At 37.1% G+C, this 17,654-nt stretch overlaps 1 protein-coding gene across 1 annotated transcript in view; it reads left to right on the forward strand.

Annotated features, from left to right (window-relative positions):
• CC2D2A (coiled-coil and C2 domain containing 2A) overlaps nt 1–17,654 on the forward strand; it is a 50,584-nt gene that overhangs the window by 7,489 nt on the left and 25,441 nt on the right. The window contains exons 7-17 of the mRNA XM_010143566.1: nt 5–129; nt 2,038–2,247; nt 4,803–4,909; nt 7,769–7,909; nt 8,327–8,483; nt 10,548–10,783; nt 11,684–11,861; nt 12,929–13,085; nt 14,175–14,322; nt 16,602–16,740; nt 17,444–17,647. Coding sequence (XP_010141868.1) covers nt 5–129; nt 2,038–2,247; nt 4,803–4,909; nt 7,769–7,909; nt 8,327–8,483; nt 10,548–10,783; nt 11,684–11,861; nt 12,929–13,085; nt 14,175–14,322; nt 16,602–16,740; nt 17,444–17,647 — 1,802 coding nt within the window. The remainder of the gene's footprint in view (nt 1–4; nt 130–2,037; nt 2,248–4,802; nt 4,910–7,768; nt 7,910–8,326; nt 8,484–10,547; nt 10,784–11,683; nt 11,862–12,928; nt 13,086–14,174; nt 14,323–16,601; nt 16,741–17,443; nt 17,648–17,654) is intronic.

A 17,654-nucleotide genomic window follows, 5' to 3' on the forward strand; every position in this document is an offset into this window, starting at 1 on the left:
AAAGAGTGGTTTGGTGACGATGGCAAAATCTTAGCATTGCCTAATCCAATTAAACAGTCTTCTACTAGGCCTCCAATATTCTCACTGGAAGAAGGCATTGCACCAGAACTTGAAACAGTGTATAGAAAGGTAGGCATATTTCAGAAATGTGGTTCCTGAGACCCAATATGCCAGTTCTTCTGTACCAGAAACTGTGGTGAGCTGAAGGGGTTTGTGCTAGGAACCACGAGTACTGACTGCTTTTTGGGATTCTACAACTGGTCTTTAAATGTATTCTACTTTTTCCAGTAAAATTTTTCAGTAAGACTAATGCATACAAAAGGATGAAGAGATTACCTGGTAGTAGTGTTAAAGTAGTAAAGTGAAAGTCCATGACAAACTGCTTCAAGTCTGTGAGTCACAAAGGTACCCTTGTGTATTCTCATGCCAAAGTAAGGTAGTTCCTCCATTAGTGTATCTACAAAGTTCCTTGTGGTAGAAGCTGGTAGACTTGGTCATCAGGACATAGAGCTCTTTACAGGTTGAGAGAGAAATAGTTGAACAGCATGTGTGTGATGCTTGTTTTCCAGTGATGAAACTCCTCGAAAGTAAGTCTTTACATGCAGTTTGCTCATGTAGAAAGCATGTAGTAACATTTTGAGTTATGTTCTGTCAGTTCAGATCTCTTTTGGGTTTTTTTGTCTGTTTGTGTTTTCCCTCAACCACAGCATACCTGGCAAACAGCAGCATGCAGTCAGTGCAAATCAGAATAAGTTTCAATTAAAACCATTCAGCGAGCTTTAAGCAAGCTTTGCTTGTTCTGCTTCCTAGCACTGTATTCCCCCTTTGGAAAAACTGTGAATTTCTAGACTTCAAAATAGATAGCTGGTTTGGGACACACAAGTGTTTCTGTCTGCTGTTCTTGATACAGATTTGAGTGCTGCCATTTAATTTATGCTGGTTACAAATACACAATTCTCAGGATGCATCCAGTACCACAGATCTATGCAGCATGTTTCTGCATGCAGGAAAAGAGGTTGCTCCTTAGTAAAGATAAATCAAGAGAGCTTGTGTTTCAAGAATGCAATGTTTACATGGATAGTGACATGTAAATACCCTAATCAAAGTAAGACATTAAGCTTAGGGGTCCTTTATGGGTGGAAAAATAGTTAAAGCATAGGGAATTCAAAGTTGTTGTTTTTATGACAAATTATGTCATACTAAACATTTTGATGAGAAACTCAATGTGGAAGGATCAGGTGGGCTTAAGTGTGTTTTGTGGCTATTTATGCCAGTCCTGTGAAAGAGCTACACAAAGCTGAATTCCCCTTTCAGACTCCTGTTTTTCAGTTCTTACAAAGGGTTTGCAATGAGCAATACATAATTAACAAGTTAATCTTCTGTGGTACTGGAATATCTCTGAATCTCTTCCAAAGAATTCTAAGAGGAGAGTGGCAGTAGTCAGGCTAGAAGCTCTGCTAATTCACTCTTCTGATTTCCGTAACCTGAGGATATAACCTTGATGGCCTTTTGGTTGCAGCAAGTTCTTTAAGCTTTGTTTCTGAAAGCCTTCATTGGGCTTTGCTGGAGTGAATTTCCCAGGCATTAGAATGAGGAAACATCGAATTTCCTCATCTGCGCAATCCATATGGTTTACAAGGAAAGCTGCTCTCTGAGAGCTGGGCTGTTTATCTTAGAGCTCAGTTCAAAGAGTGATACTAATCAAACAGGTGAAAAGAGAACTGGCAGGCTTTTCTTTTTCCAATTCAGTGTTATTGTCTTCATTGCTCAACAAAACTTGCAGTACAGGCAGATGACTTCTTATTTCAGCCTCATATGGACTCTCAAAATTCTGTTGTATAGAATATGTATGGTGGTTTTATGCCACCCACTTGTTAATGAAGCAAAGAGGTTACCCCAGAAGCCTTTACAGTTTAAGGCTCCGTAGTTAGATGTAAGCAGTGCTAAATGGGACATTTTTGGTCACGCAATCTCTTTGCAGGATAGTTTTGTTGGGACTTGTAAATCCACTTTATTCTTTTTGTTTGTTTGTTTCAGGCCATAAAAATGACAGCTGCCAATCAGTATCTTGTTGGACCCGGAGATTCTCAGGGGCCATTTCAATTGGATATTGATATTTCTGGACTGATATTCACCCATCACCCCTGTTTTAGCCGTGAGCATGTGTTAGCAGCTAAATTGGCTCAGTTGTATGATCAGTATTTAGCAAGAAAACAGAAGAATCTTACCAAACTTCTCACAGACAAGGTATTTCTATTCCATCGTTGTAGCTTATTAAGATAATGATGTGACAGTTCAAGTTAAAAGCTGAGTTTGTTTCTTCAGAGTGGAGTGATAAAATTCTAATTGTATGTAATGAATGGCGTTTTGTCAGAAGATAAAAACTGAAATATTTCACGTACATTGCTGTGTGTTCTGTGCAGAACTGCATTTTTAAGATTATGAATTTATTTGATCTTCTATTTAAAATGAACTCTCTGCAGGTTCTGAGGTAAAGGGAATATAATTGTTAGAATACAATAACATTTACATATAGTATTCCTCAGAGTACCCAAAATGTTTTCCATTGAATGACAGATAAGAATTTAAAGGATTGTGTCATCAGCTCTGACAGGGAGACAACAAAAGGCTGTATTCAAGGGAGGAGGGAAGTTAGCAAAGTTTAATTTTATTTCGTGATTAAAAGGAAGCAGTTTAATTTCACCGAATTCTGCAAAAGTTGATGACCCATTTCCAGATTTATATCTGTGACAGATGCTGTGTTTTAAATGCATGCTGTTGTCCCATCTATTGTGTGGCTTTTGTGACATGGAAAAACCTTAGGCTAAATGTCAGCTTTTCTGATCCTGGCTCCCATGACCTTGGCTGCGCTGCTTACACTCGGCATACCATCACTCTTCCTCTAGCTGTACATTGAAAGTAATGATAATGGTCTTCTCTGGTGTAAATTTGTACATGAACATCAGGCATTGTTAATACAATACATCAGGGTATGCAAGAATATTTTTAAAGCATTTTAAAATACTTTTGAAATCTGAAAGGATAATAATTCTTTAGAAATGTGAGGTAAATACTGTCATACGACAGCGCGGTGTAGTAGCACTAGTATCTTAAAATTCATTTGATTATGCAGTACGTGCAAATTCAGATTTCCATAAGTTAAAGGTGGTGACAACTTTCTACCTTAAAGGACTATAATAAGGGAAAAACAATCATTGTATGCAAGGTCTTTTTTATATTAGTGTAATGAGGGTCAGTGGGTGCTATATAAACCTGATTTCTTGTATAAAGCATTAGGTGATAGTCCTGTTACTGGACAAATATTTCATACAGTGTCTCAAAATAATTCTTTGATATACTTTAGTCTGTCGTTACTTTTGAAGGTTTGGCTTTAGTTTCCTTGAATTGGTGAAATAGGACATGTGGGTTCTTCATGCCTGCGTTGCAGGAACCTGTGTGTGGAAGATTTCCTGAGTGTTTCCACAGTACTTTGCCAGTTTTGTAGGCAACTGCATAATATATTTTTCATGTTTTAGTCACTATTCTGCTACTGACAGGCAGCTTTAAAACTTGTCTTCTCTAACAGTCATTATTTAATGGCCAGATTGTTGCAACCAAGTTGTTCTTAAGCCTAAAGAACACTTCCTCACTTTTCCCCTCCCTCCCTGCTCCTTATCCAGTTCTGATACTTGCTCTTTGTATCTTAAAATAGATCACCTTTCAGTCCTCATTGTGGAAGGCAGGGAAGCTGCACTTTCTGTCTCCTTTTATAAAACAAGCTGTCTGTGCCCCAGATGGTACTAGCAGCTTTCCATGTGTTCAGTTACTCTTTCTTTCAACATTTTTTTTAAATATCATTTGGTTTCATTTTGTCATTGCCCATGCATGTTTTCAGCTGTATGCTTCCTGCTTTCCAATTGTATATCCTCTCCAGTTTAATAAATTTCTTTTAAAAATCTTTGCTCCTTGATCTGTAATTTCATTGCTTCTACTTCAGATGTAGTTGCTTTCATCTCCTGCAGTGCCATTAGCCATTCTGGTTTCACAGTCAGTACTATCGTTAGGGAGATCTACAGCAGCATGATAACTAAAATTTTAGTTCCACTCTTTTTTTTCTCTCTCTGCTAGCCAGTCTTTCACATATTTTTGTCTTTACAGCCATGCATGTTTTTGCATTCTCCTAAACTAGGTGTCCCTCTTCCCTCTAATCATACCTATCTTCAGATCTTAGGTGAAGGGGTGGCCTGCTGCCTCAACAGCATGGCTTCAGAAGTGCATTTGGACTGTAGCCGGTTCTGTCTCAGACCTTCTCTTCTTCTAGTTGTTACATGCAATGTTATGCTTAAATGCTTTGTTACAAGGTGCACAGCTTCTATAAGGCACTCATCAAAGCCAAAACCCACTGATTTTTGTTGTTTATTGATTTTCTAGGGTTACCTTTAGTGGCCCTTTCTAGTCCCCAAAAAAAACTTTTACAGAAGATGTTTGACAGACTGACTTTTTTTTCTTACCCTTTTGATTCCTGAGCTTTTACAATACTCCATAGATCAGTCTTCTCCCCTTGTTTAGATCTGTCACAGTGATCAAAGTCAGTTAATCTCCCTCACACATCCAGGAATCCTAATTAAAATTTCATCTTGAAGCATCAGCACCTCACAGACGTGACAAAACCCTGTAAATATGGAATCAAGACAATTCAGAGTTCTCTGTTACGTAGTAACTAGCTCTTCCATGTCAAGGTGCATTGCACTATATGCCTCAAATGTCAAACCATCTGTTAATTTTTTGTTTGTTCATTTAAGCTGCATGCTTTGAGGAATGCTGTGCAATGCAGTGTAGACAATGATGGTGCTGGTGTTCCTAGACCTGTGGCACAACAGAGCATACCTGAATACAAAATTGAGATCAGGTAGGTATGGATTCATTAAATCACTGTTTTTTAAAGTCATAAGCCTTTTTTCTTTTCCATGATAGTAGAGAATACGATTCATGTGAATAGCTCTAGAAGAACTTGGAGAGCTTAAGAGTTCTTGCTGATAAGTTGAGTAGAAGAAATTATGAATAAAACACAGACTGAAATCTTGATTCAAAAGTCATCTAATTTGATTAATTACTTAGGAAACTATTTACTGGGTGTTTTGCACAATTGAAACTTAATTAAAATAAGGTTTCAATAGACATCAACTGCATGCATGAAGCTCATAGAACAATGCAAGTGATATAATTTTTTGAACGCACAAAAACCTTTGTTTTTTTTCTTCTTCCCCGTTACTTAAATGTTCTTGCTTCAGTTCACATTCTTAGGTATTTTGAACATGTTTTTGCCAATGGGTTAATATTTTTGTTTTACAAGATTATAGTTATTGTTCTTGGACAGTAGCCGGGTAGTAAAATACATTACAGTTTCTGGCTTGGTAGTGAAAGTTAGTATTATTTTTGGCAGATGGACAGTGGTGAGCTATAAGAATAAGTAGTATGATAAAAATTGTTTTGGAGATCCATGCTGAACAGGCTTTTAACTAGTAGGTACTTAAAAATGAAAGTTTTTCGCAATCTGAAAGTATGCACTAATGTATTAATTTAAATAAACAGAAGTTTAAACTGATTTAGTGGGTCACATGATAATACAATATTTAAAATAATTTTTTTTTAATCATGATTCTACTCTCAGCCTTGAAATCTACATCATCTTACACTTGCACATCCACTCACTACTCTTACTTAGGGAGTTTCTTCTTCAGATTTTCATCCTGCAAGTAGACTGTGTTGTACATTGTGTACATTGGTGTCTGTGTGGGACGTGCAGAAGGCCATAATGTATTACTTTATACTGAAGGACAAAGTCTTCCTTCCATTGAAAAAGGAGTAGCTTTTAGTAATATTTTCTTAATGTATCTGCTAGAGGACCGGGAGCAGGAGGTGTGCAGTTAGACAGTACCTCAGAGACAGGAAAATCATGAGAATAGTAATGAGAAGGTTCAATGTGGGAATGAGATTCTTGGATTTTGGCACCAGTCCTGAGACTTGCTTGATGGTTAAGTCTAATTAGATAGGATATTCCTTATGGGTATCCCAAGTGTTTTTCTAGGTCTTGAGTGCTTCAGTTTAGTGTCACGCTATTTATTATGAATCAGGAGAAACTCATGTGAAATCAGTGAGATCAGTGTTGGGTAAGTAATATGAGATGAATTTGGCTTGGATTATTCTCAGGCTTTTCATATCTGTAATTCTTTCTGGCTACAGCTCTGTTGTTGGCAGTTATTATACATATGAGGCTCAGATGGGCTCAGGAATTTTTACTGTCATGGTGTTTAATACTAACTTGGACCACGTATGCTGGTAAAAACATCTGACCTGCCTTGCCTCTCTTTAAAGATTGCGTTTCCTTGATGGTCAATGTAGTACACTTGAGACGTTACAGATGTGAAGAGTGTGTAGCATGGAAAATAATCTAATTGTTTCCTCCACCCCCACTAATGTAACTGGTGTATACTCTGCTGTCTGAAGATCAGAGCTGTAGTTTTCCATTAGACTGAGGAAGAAATGTCATCTGAATACAGAAAACTCTTTTGCAAATGAGCCATTTCAGCCCTACTGTCCTCATTTGCTGAGGAGGAGGCCAACGTTTGCTGTGGATTGCAGGTTTCAGGCTCTTCTGACTGATGATTTTAGCAGAGGTTTATTGTCTACTGAAAGGTCCTGCTTCCAAATTGAATACATTAGATAAGTGTTATTACTGACCCATGTGTTCCTCATGTCTTTAAGCTTCATCATCTAGCTTTATCTGGTAGACAAAGAAGAAAGGGTGGTTAAGCTGCATGGATAAGTAATAACTAAACTGCTACCTTATGAAGTTGAGAAGTTGCTCATACTGCTTTCTGGAACGTATTTGTATTTCTTGTATCTGTATTTCTTCTTTGTTTATTGTTTTTATTAAATTTGTTTATGCTTTTAAATAATGCATGATGTATTTCTTCTCCAGGCTCTAACACAGCTTCCCTGCTTTCCGCATTCTCTGAATATTGCAAGTAGTGATGTGTTAGTTTGCATATATTTTTTTTTTTTTTTTTCAAATCACTTTATTTCTACTGGACATGTTTAGCCACCGGGATAGTACTGGAAACAGTGTGTGCTTCTGCTGCATAGACATTTACATGAGAAGTGTGTTGGTCATGTAAAGAGCTAATGAAGAGCTCTTATACAAACAAATTAGAGGGTGGAAATGTGAAATACCAATTCTGAGGCAAAAAACCCCTCTGTTAACTTTGTTTGTGTTAAGAATCTTGTAGAGCTGTCAAAGGACTTTCATTATTTCATAACTTACAACATCATCTCTGCAAGTCATTTTTACTGGAGCTAAAAGCTCCAGTAAGTTTAAAACATGTTTTGTAATGTGTGATTTTAATAAGCGTAACTTCATAGCAGCAGTGTTGGTTTCCTGGGCTGTTGTTTACATGAATTGACTTTAAAATGTTTTTAATGATGCACAGCTGTAATAAGCATTTCAGAAAACTTTGAGGTCTCTAGCGAACGATCTGTAATTGAAGTCAGATTGTCCAAAATGCAAAAGACTCGAGTAGAGAAGGAAATCAAATCCTGCCATCTTCAAGTCTGGGTTTTATATGCTTCTTGGATTTAAACCACTGCAGCCATCAGTCAAATTGAAACCCGCATCACTTGACTTTTGGTATGACAAGTTTCACCTCTGTTGTTCCACTGAGTTACACAGTTTTGATTGATTTTTGTGCATATGCGTATGTGTTTCTAGGCAAACCAGAAGACTTCGTGATGCTGAACAAGAAAAAGACAGAATGTTGCTTAAGACCATTATAAAAGTTTGGAAAGAAATTAAATCCCTCCGTGACTTCCAGAAGTTTACTAACACGCCCATGAAACTTTATTTGAGGAAGTATGTTGTGATAATGCTTTTTGTACTTAATTTGCCAGCAGTGGAGTTTTAATAATATTTGCCAATTCAGGAACTAAAAATTCTGATATGAAGGGTGCAATAGTAAGAATTTGAGTAGTGTCTGGCACTATTGAACCTGCCACTATTCTTTTTTAATTTGGGGAGGAAGGAAGGTTAAAGTAACAAGTTATTATGGTGACAGAAAGGAATTTCTACAGGCCTTTGAGTAAAGAAAAAGTAATTACATTCATGCTGAGTAGTACCTGTCTGCTCTCAACTCGTGGATTATCAATGCTGGTATTTTTAAATAGAGCACAATTTTGAGATAATGAAGTTAATTCATGGAGAAGTAGACTTATGTTCTGTTACAGACTTAATATTCATTTATGTAACATGATGATAACTGTTGTTTTGAAGGGAAGAGGTTGATCAGAGGTTAGATGAAGAAGCATATGAAGCAGAAATTCAGGCTGAGATAAATGAATTACTAGAAGAATGTATGGAAGAATATGAAAAGAAAATGGAGGAGTATAAAACTGAGCTAAAAGAATGGAAGTCCTGGAAGAAGACACAGGTTTGTTTAAATCATTCAGTGTCACAAAAAATAATTACTAAATGTGTTGAAAATTTGTCCTTCTAATACAGAAAAACAAAAGCAATTTCAGGATAATTTTGCACAAATTCGTAATGTACTTAGATATATCCTGTCTATTTAGGAGTTGTTAGTAAATTAATTGTTAATTAAAAAGTGCTATTTTTTTTGTGGAGGATTGTCTTCCTCCTGTTGATTTTCAGTTCTTTCTTTAAATTTAATAGTTTTGAGCATTCCCATTGCATTTATGTCCTCCTTACAAAAAAAAAAACCCCACGTATGAATTTTGTGTGTAAGTGGTGAAGTAAAATCATTGTGGTGTGTTTTTAATGAACAAGCAGTTGATGTCATCTCATGTAAGTTTATGTTCAGGAATGTATCAAAACTGAAAAAAAATAATTCTAGCCTTTTACCTCTGAAAAGCTTTATTGCTAATAATCTGTGCTGTCGTTAAGGTCTCAGTCATGCTTTCAGAGCATGTTGGCAAATGCTGGAGCTAGAACAGTACACTGCATCAGGATGATCTTTGAAATGCTCTGTGGCAGCGCCAGCAAAATCAGACTTGCTTTCATAGTTATGTGGCAGTGTACTGGGCAGCTCAGGGTAATGGTGATTATACTTGAATATAATTATTGCCCAGTTTGAACACTGTGGGGTTTTTTTTGTTACCAAAGCAAATTAAAGTTTAAGGAAATGCTTCAAATACAGTTTTCAGGAATCTAGTGCATGTGCTGATACTTTATGGAAAGTTTTTTCACATACACGCAACATCTGTGGAAGACACTTAAAATGTTTGAAGGGATCAGTAGCTGATTTGCAGGTAGTGGAAATTCCTGTTATCAGAACACAGGTGGGCACATGTCTCTAGTATCGTGTCTGTTAACTTTAGGATAAGATGAATAAATGAAGGCAGATAGTCTTGAGCATTGATCCTAACAGGAACAGTTCATCTACCTCTAGCCAGTTATGCCTTCACAAATACCATGGTGGGTAGTTCCGGCCAAAGCTGCTTGTAACATCTTTTTATTGTGTTATTCACAAACTCTCTTGAGACTGAGATGGTTGTGATTCTTTCCTTTTAGAGTGAAATGTAGTACACAGACCTTCCTTTCATGCCCAGAAGTGCTTTATTTTATTGTACTCAAAGTACTTCTTTAGTTAATCACTGCTATTGATGTCTTACATGAATCTAAGGAAGACAATAGAAGATAGAAGATAAATTTAAAAGGAGGCACAAGAACAAGAAGGGTAACATGAAATTAGGCTAAGAAAGAAAGAATATTTGTTAATAAAAGTATGTGAACAAGTTGTTTGGCTAAATACTTCAGTTAGTGAGGAGCAACTGTTTGCTTTCCTCACCTCCTGTTTTACTGATCATGTCTTAAATAATGAAGTGGCTGGTGCTTCCAAGCAAGCTGTTCTTCCAAGTAATCTATAAGTCTGTGAAAGGAGGAACATGTTTGCAGTTGTTTAAAGCTGAATATGCACATGAAAATGAGTTCTGTAATTTAGGAGATGCTGAAAGGCATGTGGTGTTCTTTCGTTTATTCTTCTGTTGGCATAGAGGAAGGGAAGGGATCATTCCACTCATGATAAGCCAAAAAGCTTGTGCTCCAAAATTTGTGGCACGTGTGCATTCACTTTGTCAATGTGCATGCAGACAGTACATCTCAAACTGGTGTCTACTTGTTGAGTAACCTTCCTTCAGTCCTACCAGAATGCATATGGTAGCTCAGGCTAAATGAGAAGGCAGCTGCTAGCCAGATTGTTCAAGAAACGTGTTTATTTTGTAAGTTGGTTTGGAAGGTTAAGTAAATGTTTTGTTTGAAGCACATTATGTTTTTGAAGCATATTAATGGAATGCATTGCTGAATTCTGAATCTGAACTAGTACTAGAGAATGAGAGAAATCTTATTTTGTGTGTGGCAATTTTATACTTATACAGTCATTTGTCATATGTGTTTACCACTTGCAAATCAAGAGAAGAGAAAAAATCTCTTCTGATTGAAACAAGTTTAGGAAGAACATTATTATTTTTATATGCAGACATCCAAGAAGAAAAAGAAGAAAAAATACATTAATGAAGAAGAAGAATCATTAGAAGATGGTGATCTTGATGAGGAACGTGTAAAACCCATCCCACCTAAAATGCCCAATAGCCTCGAAATAGAGCAGCAAGTTAGAGAAAAAGCTGACAATTGCAGAAGGAAACCTGGAAAGCCTGCTCTAATTCCTGAACTGGTCCTGTCAGGAAGCATAACTCCAACAGAGCTGTGTCCTCGGTAAGACAAGTGTTGGCCTGCAAATTACTTTGTGATTTCTGTACTGTTATTTATTAATTGATAGTTTGTACAACTTCAGAAGCATGTGCTCACCATTCTGTTTAGCCTAGTGATGAAACTTCTGCTTCTGATTAGTTTTCAAGTCACATGTAATCTTGTACGTATTGATCTTGGAGAATGCATGTCTGCACATGCCCTTTGAACCATCTGATATTCCTTGAGCATCGGCATAAGAGGGGTGTGTATATAAAGAGGTTGTTTTCAGTGCAGAGTCTAGGCCACTTCTGGCAGCACCGCTCTCACTAGCTATTAGTGAGTTCACTACTGCTGTAGTGAACAAAGGGAAAATAAAGAAATCATGCAGTGAACCAGAGATTTCACTGTGGATAAAATAAATAAATTTACTTGTTTGTGTTACTTCTTACATTTACAAATGGGATTTAACACGCATCTAGCAGATTTTAGTCATTTTAAAACTGCTTTGTTTCATACTTATTCAGCAAATAGCCTCACAAAGGGCTATTGGGTGGGTGTTCTACTCACAGTGACTAAAAACTTCAAAATCTTTACTCAATATTTGCTACTGTTTGTTATGCTTTGGAGGAAGGAACTAGGGGGGATTTTGTTTCCCTGCTAACTCCTCCTATATAGAGGTGGCTTTACTGGATCTAAAATTTGACCTGTTCATTTTTTAATCAGTTTATATTCATGAGAAGATAAAACAACTATTAAATAATAGTTTTAAAGTCAGTCCTGTGTAGTGACATTTTTAGAAGAATATCATCTTTATTTAAGTGACTTCTTGTTACATGTTGAGGAGTCAGATTCTTATTAAAAATAACCAGAGAATAAAAAAGTTATTAAAAGTGACATATGACAGCTTGTTTGATGTATTTACAGAGCGGAAGTTTTGCGACGAGATGATGTGAAGAAACGGTCAGCATTTATAAAAGTCCTTTTCAACTCCAAAGAAGTATCAAGGACTGTTACCCGACCGATAAGTTCAGATTTCAGAGTTCACTTTGGACAGATTTTCAATTTACAAATATTCAATTGGCCAGAGAGTTTGAAACTACAGGTAGATAATGATTTATCATAGTAACTTTTAAAAAGCTAATATGAAATGTAATTACACCTGAAATTTTTGTATTTTGCTCTATGGTGGTAAAGACTGGAAAACCTGTGAAAGATCCTTTGTAAATCATCAGTCTTGCACCCCTTCCTCGCTTTTAACTTTGATGCTTGTGCTTTATGTATGTGTGTGTGTATACATATGTGTGTGTACGTGGTTTATGTTGCAGATAAACTTGCCAAAATGGCCTTAAAACATTATTGTCCACACAGTAAAATCATCATAATGTTTGCTGGAGAGGGATAAGAAAGGAATCACGCTAGTAATGTCCATAACTGCACTTGACTTGATCAACAGTGCAGTTAAGTCAAACCACCCCCACCCCTATTCCAAGTGTGAATTAATGAATGAGCAATGTGAATAATTTTCAGAGCCAATACAGTCTGGTTTTAGGAGGAACTCTGTCAGGATCCTGCCTCTCCTGTTAGATGGCTTTTGCTGTTAGGTAACTTTACCAGTGGTAGTTCTGGGAAGGGTGCGTGCTCCTTGCCTGCTCCGTTTATGTAACGCACATTTTGAAAGGGAAAAGGAATACTATCTTCTTGGATTAAAAACATCTAAATTGGGGAATTGCTTACATCACTCAGTGTACAGCTGGCCAGGAAAAAGGAAAGTAATACTGCCAGAGCAGAGACTGTGTGTGTTACCCTGCCTTTCCTGGCAAGGGACAATTAATGAGGCAGAATCCCTCTGGCGTCTTCCCCCCATGCCAGTGACTGTCAGAAATAGTTGCATATTGTACAATGATGCTCTTTGAAGCCTAGAGTTTGTCTTACTATTCTCAGGTGCATTAGAAAGGTGAAGAAGAATTCAGACTAAGTTAGCTTCTGATAGCTGGAATGTCTGCTGATTGGATATTTGAGAAAATAAATTAATATGATTGCCTTAAATTAATTATTTCATGCTAAGTCATAGTAAAACCTTTTGTCCAAATACCCTACAGTTTGTTTTCCACTTCTCGTGACAACAAGTGTAAATTTTTCACTATGTCTGTCACAATGTTTCTTTTCTAGATCTATGAAACAATGGGTATGAGCAGTACCACCTTGCTGGCTGAAGTGTTCATACCTGTTCCTGAGACCACAGTTCTGACAGGCAGTGCTCCTATGGAAGAAATAGAGTTCAGCAGCAATCAGCGTGTGATGTTGGACCATGAAGGAGTTGGCAGTGGTAGGAACTCACAACTTTTTCTCAGTTTAAGGTTTCTCCTTTTGCTGAAACCATGTAGCAGGAACAGGCTGGTCTAAGTTTCAGAGTAAATTTTGTTGAGAGCAACTGAATCTTATAAAATAGTCGTGATTCTTCTTATTAAAGTTTGCTGTGGAATTTTTTTTCTCTTACTAATTTTAAGCTGTGTATAATAATGTGTGTATTTTTTGGCATGGAGTATGAGTGGAGCTCTACTAGCTAAAGAAAGTGTTCAGGGTTTTTTTTTTTTTTAGTATTTAAGAAATAAGGCCTCTAACACTGCAGAGCAAGCAGACTTTATTAACCAGTATACCTCCAGTGATTTAAATGTTTTAAACCACTGAAGAACTGGTGGCTGTGTAAGTTTATAGGCAGAGTAACTTTTGTCTTCCTAGTTGTTTTGTTGACACCCTGCAACACATTTTGTCCCTAGGACTTTAGAAAGATGAAACAAGGGAGAGAGGAAAAGGGAAGATAAGAAGAATACGTAGTAGCATATGGAACTTTCAAGTTTATATGATAAGTTTGAACATCATTATGAGATTACTGACTTGCATAAATTTGCTGAGATCAAGCTGTATCAGAATAGTAGATGAAAAGCTGTGGAGAAAAATGCTTAAAAAAATCACTACAACAAATGTCTGTGTAAATTACCATCATGTCTTTATATCATAAAGCTTTAGGACTGACTTTTCTGTTATGCATAATGCTTTTGACTCTGAATTTCTGTTTCATTAATAACAGCATGCTGAATCTGAAAACTACCAGAAATACTAAATCGTGTCCATCTGTGAAGGAGGAAAAAAAAGCCTTTGGCAGAGCTTTCAAGGCACAGCCTTTCCTCCCAATCCAAGTGGAAATCCTTTCTCTAGGTGGAATGGAATCTTTCACTCATTTTGTAGAGCAGCGTCCCTCACAGCATGCAGCAGAATCCAGTTGTTTCACATTACCCCATTTATATAAAGGCACATGTTATTTGACTACTTAGTCACAGAAAGTATTTTTTTAAATGTTTAGACTTTGTGTTTGAATGCATAAATACACTACTTTGTTTTTTATCCCCCTTGATAGGTGTGTCCTTTTCATTTGAGGCTGATGGTAGCAATCAAATGACTTTAATGACCTCTGGGAAAGTATCCAATAGTGTTTCTTGGGCAGTTGGAGAAAAAGGAATCCCCTTAATTCCTCCAGTATCTCAGCAAAACACAGGCATTCCAAGGTAATATGGTATGAATTTCCAGTGATTCATTGGAAACTGATTATACCGGGTTTTTTTAAAAAATAGACTTTCATAATCAAGAATTTTCATAATCTTTTTCCTTAAGTATAGACATTTTACTTCATGCTGTGACCCCCTGCAGATGTCTTAGGGTATACATTTCGGTAAATAAATTTTAGTTAGAAACTTTTATCTTTTACTGTATTATTTCTAGACACTATTAAAGTTAAACTCAAGCTGATTATTCATTTTTATGATTTTCTAATAGAATATCTATATATTGGCAAGGAACTTTGCTGTAAACATTTTGCTAAGAACAGAAGCTCCAGCTCTTTCTTATCCAAAGTGCATTTGGGGAAACTATTGAGACACACACTTTAAATGCCTTTTCTGTAAATAATGATAAAAATTACATTATAAAAGCAGTAGAAGTTAGTATGGGGGCTTGACGCTGTTAGTGAATTAATCCGTGAAAAATTCTCATCTGTCTTTCATGATTTTTCTCCATCAGAAGCCTGTTGGCCTGCAGAAATTAGTATATTATTCTATTCAAAACAGTCCAGATTGCACTGTGGCTGCAAGATGGATATTGTAAATTATTTGTCTATTTTGTTGGTTTTTTATAATTCCAGTAAAGGAGATGATACATAATGTCTGCTTTCATAATGTCCTCAAGTAGCTTCACTGTAAAGCCTGAAGAGTTTTCCAGTACTTATTAACACTGAGCAAAGACCTCTTCCAGCTGATCAGATTCTTTCAGATTTTTATCTATTTAGAGGGTAGACATTGGCATCCAGATCACTGTTACTCTTTTTGACCCAAGCTGCAGCCGTTAATTTGCTGATCAGCATATGAGTAACCTACTGAACTGAATGAGACTCAGATAGTATGGGATTAAAACATAGGGATGCATTCCCAAAAACTGACTTTAAACTTCGGAGACTAATCACTGTAGTAAATGGAAAAATAGGGAATTTCAGAAGGAAGTTTGCTGTAAAAGACTCTTCTTTGAATCATTCTCTATAGATGAACAATCCTCTGTGGCTTCTCATTGTCTGTTGTTGAAGTTAAGAGACAAGATTTTCGTGCCTAAAGTTATTTTTTGCTGCCCATTAGCTTTTCAACACAGTTGTGATTCATTGTGCGTTTATTCAAGACATATGCCTAAAGATATAACCTTGATGTTGCTGCTTTATCTACTGCTTCAGTAACTACTGGTTAGAATCAACCAAATACCCAGTGGTTACTGCTCCGGTAACCACTGCGTCATTGGTTGATTCTAACCAAGTGCAAGAAAGATCCCTAAGTTCTTAAAGCTTTATTGAAAACATTCAGGTAAGTAGAGAAAGACTCAAATTAGCACACCTAACAAGAGAAGGGTCACTGTCCATCTTCTGTGGTATTTGGCTGTCCTCCATGTCCTGGTGTACTGGGTTTACATGGCAAGGTTTTGGTAGGCACTGGGTCTTCAAGAGTGGCTTTTGTGAGATGATGCCAGAAGCCTGGCGAGCAAGTCAGCATACAAGTGGCCTCCAGAGTATCGGCCATACTTCCTTGCCTGCTGTGAATACTGGAAAGTGAGAGGAGCATCCAAAAGGTAAGGAGTGGAGCTGGGACTCTTTAGTGTCAGGGAGGACCAAAAGCAGGGCTGCATCATGAGGGAGGAGGCTGCAATGTTGTCTGAGCCCAGGCAGTGTCCTCATCCAGCAGCATTCAGCGTTCAGCTCTTACAGGAGCTGAACGTGACAGGCAGAGGAGGGTGCTGGCAGCAGTCCCAGACATGGCGAGGGGATGAATCACGTGTCAGGGTCTATCCAGAAACAGCAGGGAAAGGGGCAGTGACCAAGGCTACAGTGCAGGTGTGAGAGAGCCATCCAGAAGACTGGTCAAAGACAGGATTTAAGACAGCACAAGCAACTGAGAAGCTCTTCTCAGTATGGATTGTCAAAACATTTACGTTAGCTTTCATGCTGTGAGGCAATTTATCATCTTACTTTCTAGTAATCAGGAAGATAGAATACTGTAATTTGTGGCTATAGGCTATATGCACCTTACTACCTTGTAAAAAAGTTCTCTTCTACCAGTTCCTTCATGTTTCCTCTTTACTTTCCTTTGCGATTCATCATTCTCTTATTGAATAGCTACAGCTAAGAATTGTGTTGTGGAATTTACTATTCAGGTTGCAGGGACCTTTTTTCTCAGATTGTTTTAAATACTTTTAAAATGTTGCTAAATCTTACATGTTTTAGGTATAAGTTCTATCAATTCTGTCTTTTTAGTGCTTTAAAAAATCTTGATGCTATTGCATCCATTGGCACATCAGGCTTAACTGACATGAAGAAACTAGCTAAGTGGGCAGCAGAAGCAAAGCTTGATCCAAATGACCCAAACAATGCAGCTCTGATGCAGCTGATCCTGGTAAGTGCTTTTTTCAGAGCTGTTGGAGTAATGGAGCTGTGAAACACCTACTCAGCAGTACTTCTCAGGCAGGTCTCTGTGCGTGCCAGGGAGGTGGTAGCATTTTAATTTGTTTGTGTTAAAAAGCGAAGTGTCTACTAAAAATACGATTTATTAATCCATTCAGTAGTATTCTAGGTATAAGGGAATATGCAAACTGCTTAATCTAGGAATTAAAAAAAAAAAATACAGATTTTCAGTTTGTTATTTCCTTAAAGTTCAGGGGTATTCCTAGTGGACTTGTGTGGTATGAAATGGCTGGTTGCTCATTAGTGACAGTTGCACAAGGCAATCTAGTGTGTTGTAGAAGTTGGGACTTCTCTTAACATCCAGTCAAGGAGCTATTGGAAGTTGTGTAAATGAACCATCTTTACAGTACAGCTTCCTAGGTTACTCTGCTATGTTTTCTGGTTTTCCTACTCTTTAACGTTTTATTTATGTTACGAGGAAATAGAATTTTATTGTATTCTGAAAGGTATAATCTCATATACTTTGCTCAACAAAACCTTCTTCAAAACACTTAGTGTTTCAGTCTCAGTTTGATCCATCTCAACTGCTTTTGCTAAAAATTAACATCTTTGCAATATGCATGTAAGACTTAAAGTTATTTTATAGACTTTTGTCACTTTGAATGAAAAGGTTAGTATTTTTTTCATTAATTTAGGTTGCTACAAGTGGAGAGGCACGTGTTCCTGATTTCTTCAGATTGGAGCAGTTGCAGCAAGAATTTAATTTTGTTTCTGATGAGGAATTTAATAGATCAAAGAGATTCCGACTCTTGCAACTCAGAAGTGCAGAGGTGGCAGAGTTCCGAAACTATAAGCAAGTCCCTTTACATGAACGAGAAATCAGTGAGAAAATCTTCCAGGTAGCAT

Source organism: Buceros rhinoceros, unplaced genomic scaffold (genome assembly GCF_000710305.1).
Source record: "Buceros rhinoceros silvestris isolate BGI_N320 unplaced genomic scaffold, ASM71030v1 scaffold3519, whole genome shotgun sequence".
Taxonomy (NCBI): Eukaryota; Metazoa; Chordata; class Aves; order Bucerotiformes; family Bucerotidae; genus Buceros; species Buceros rhinoceros.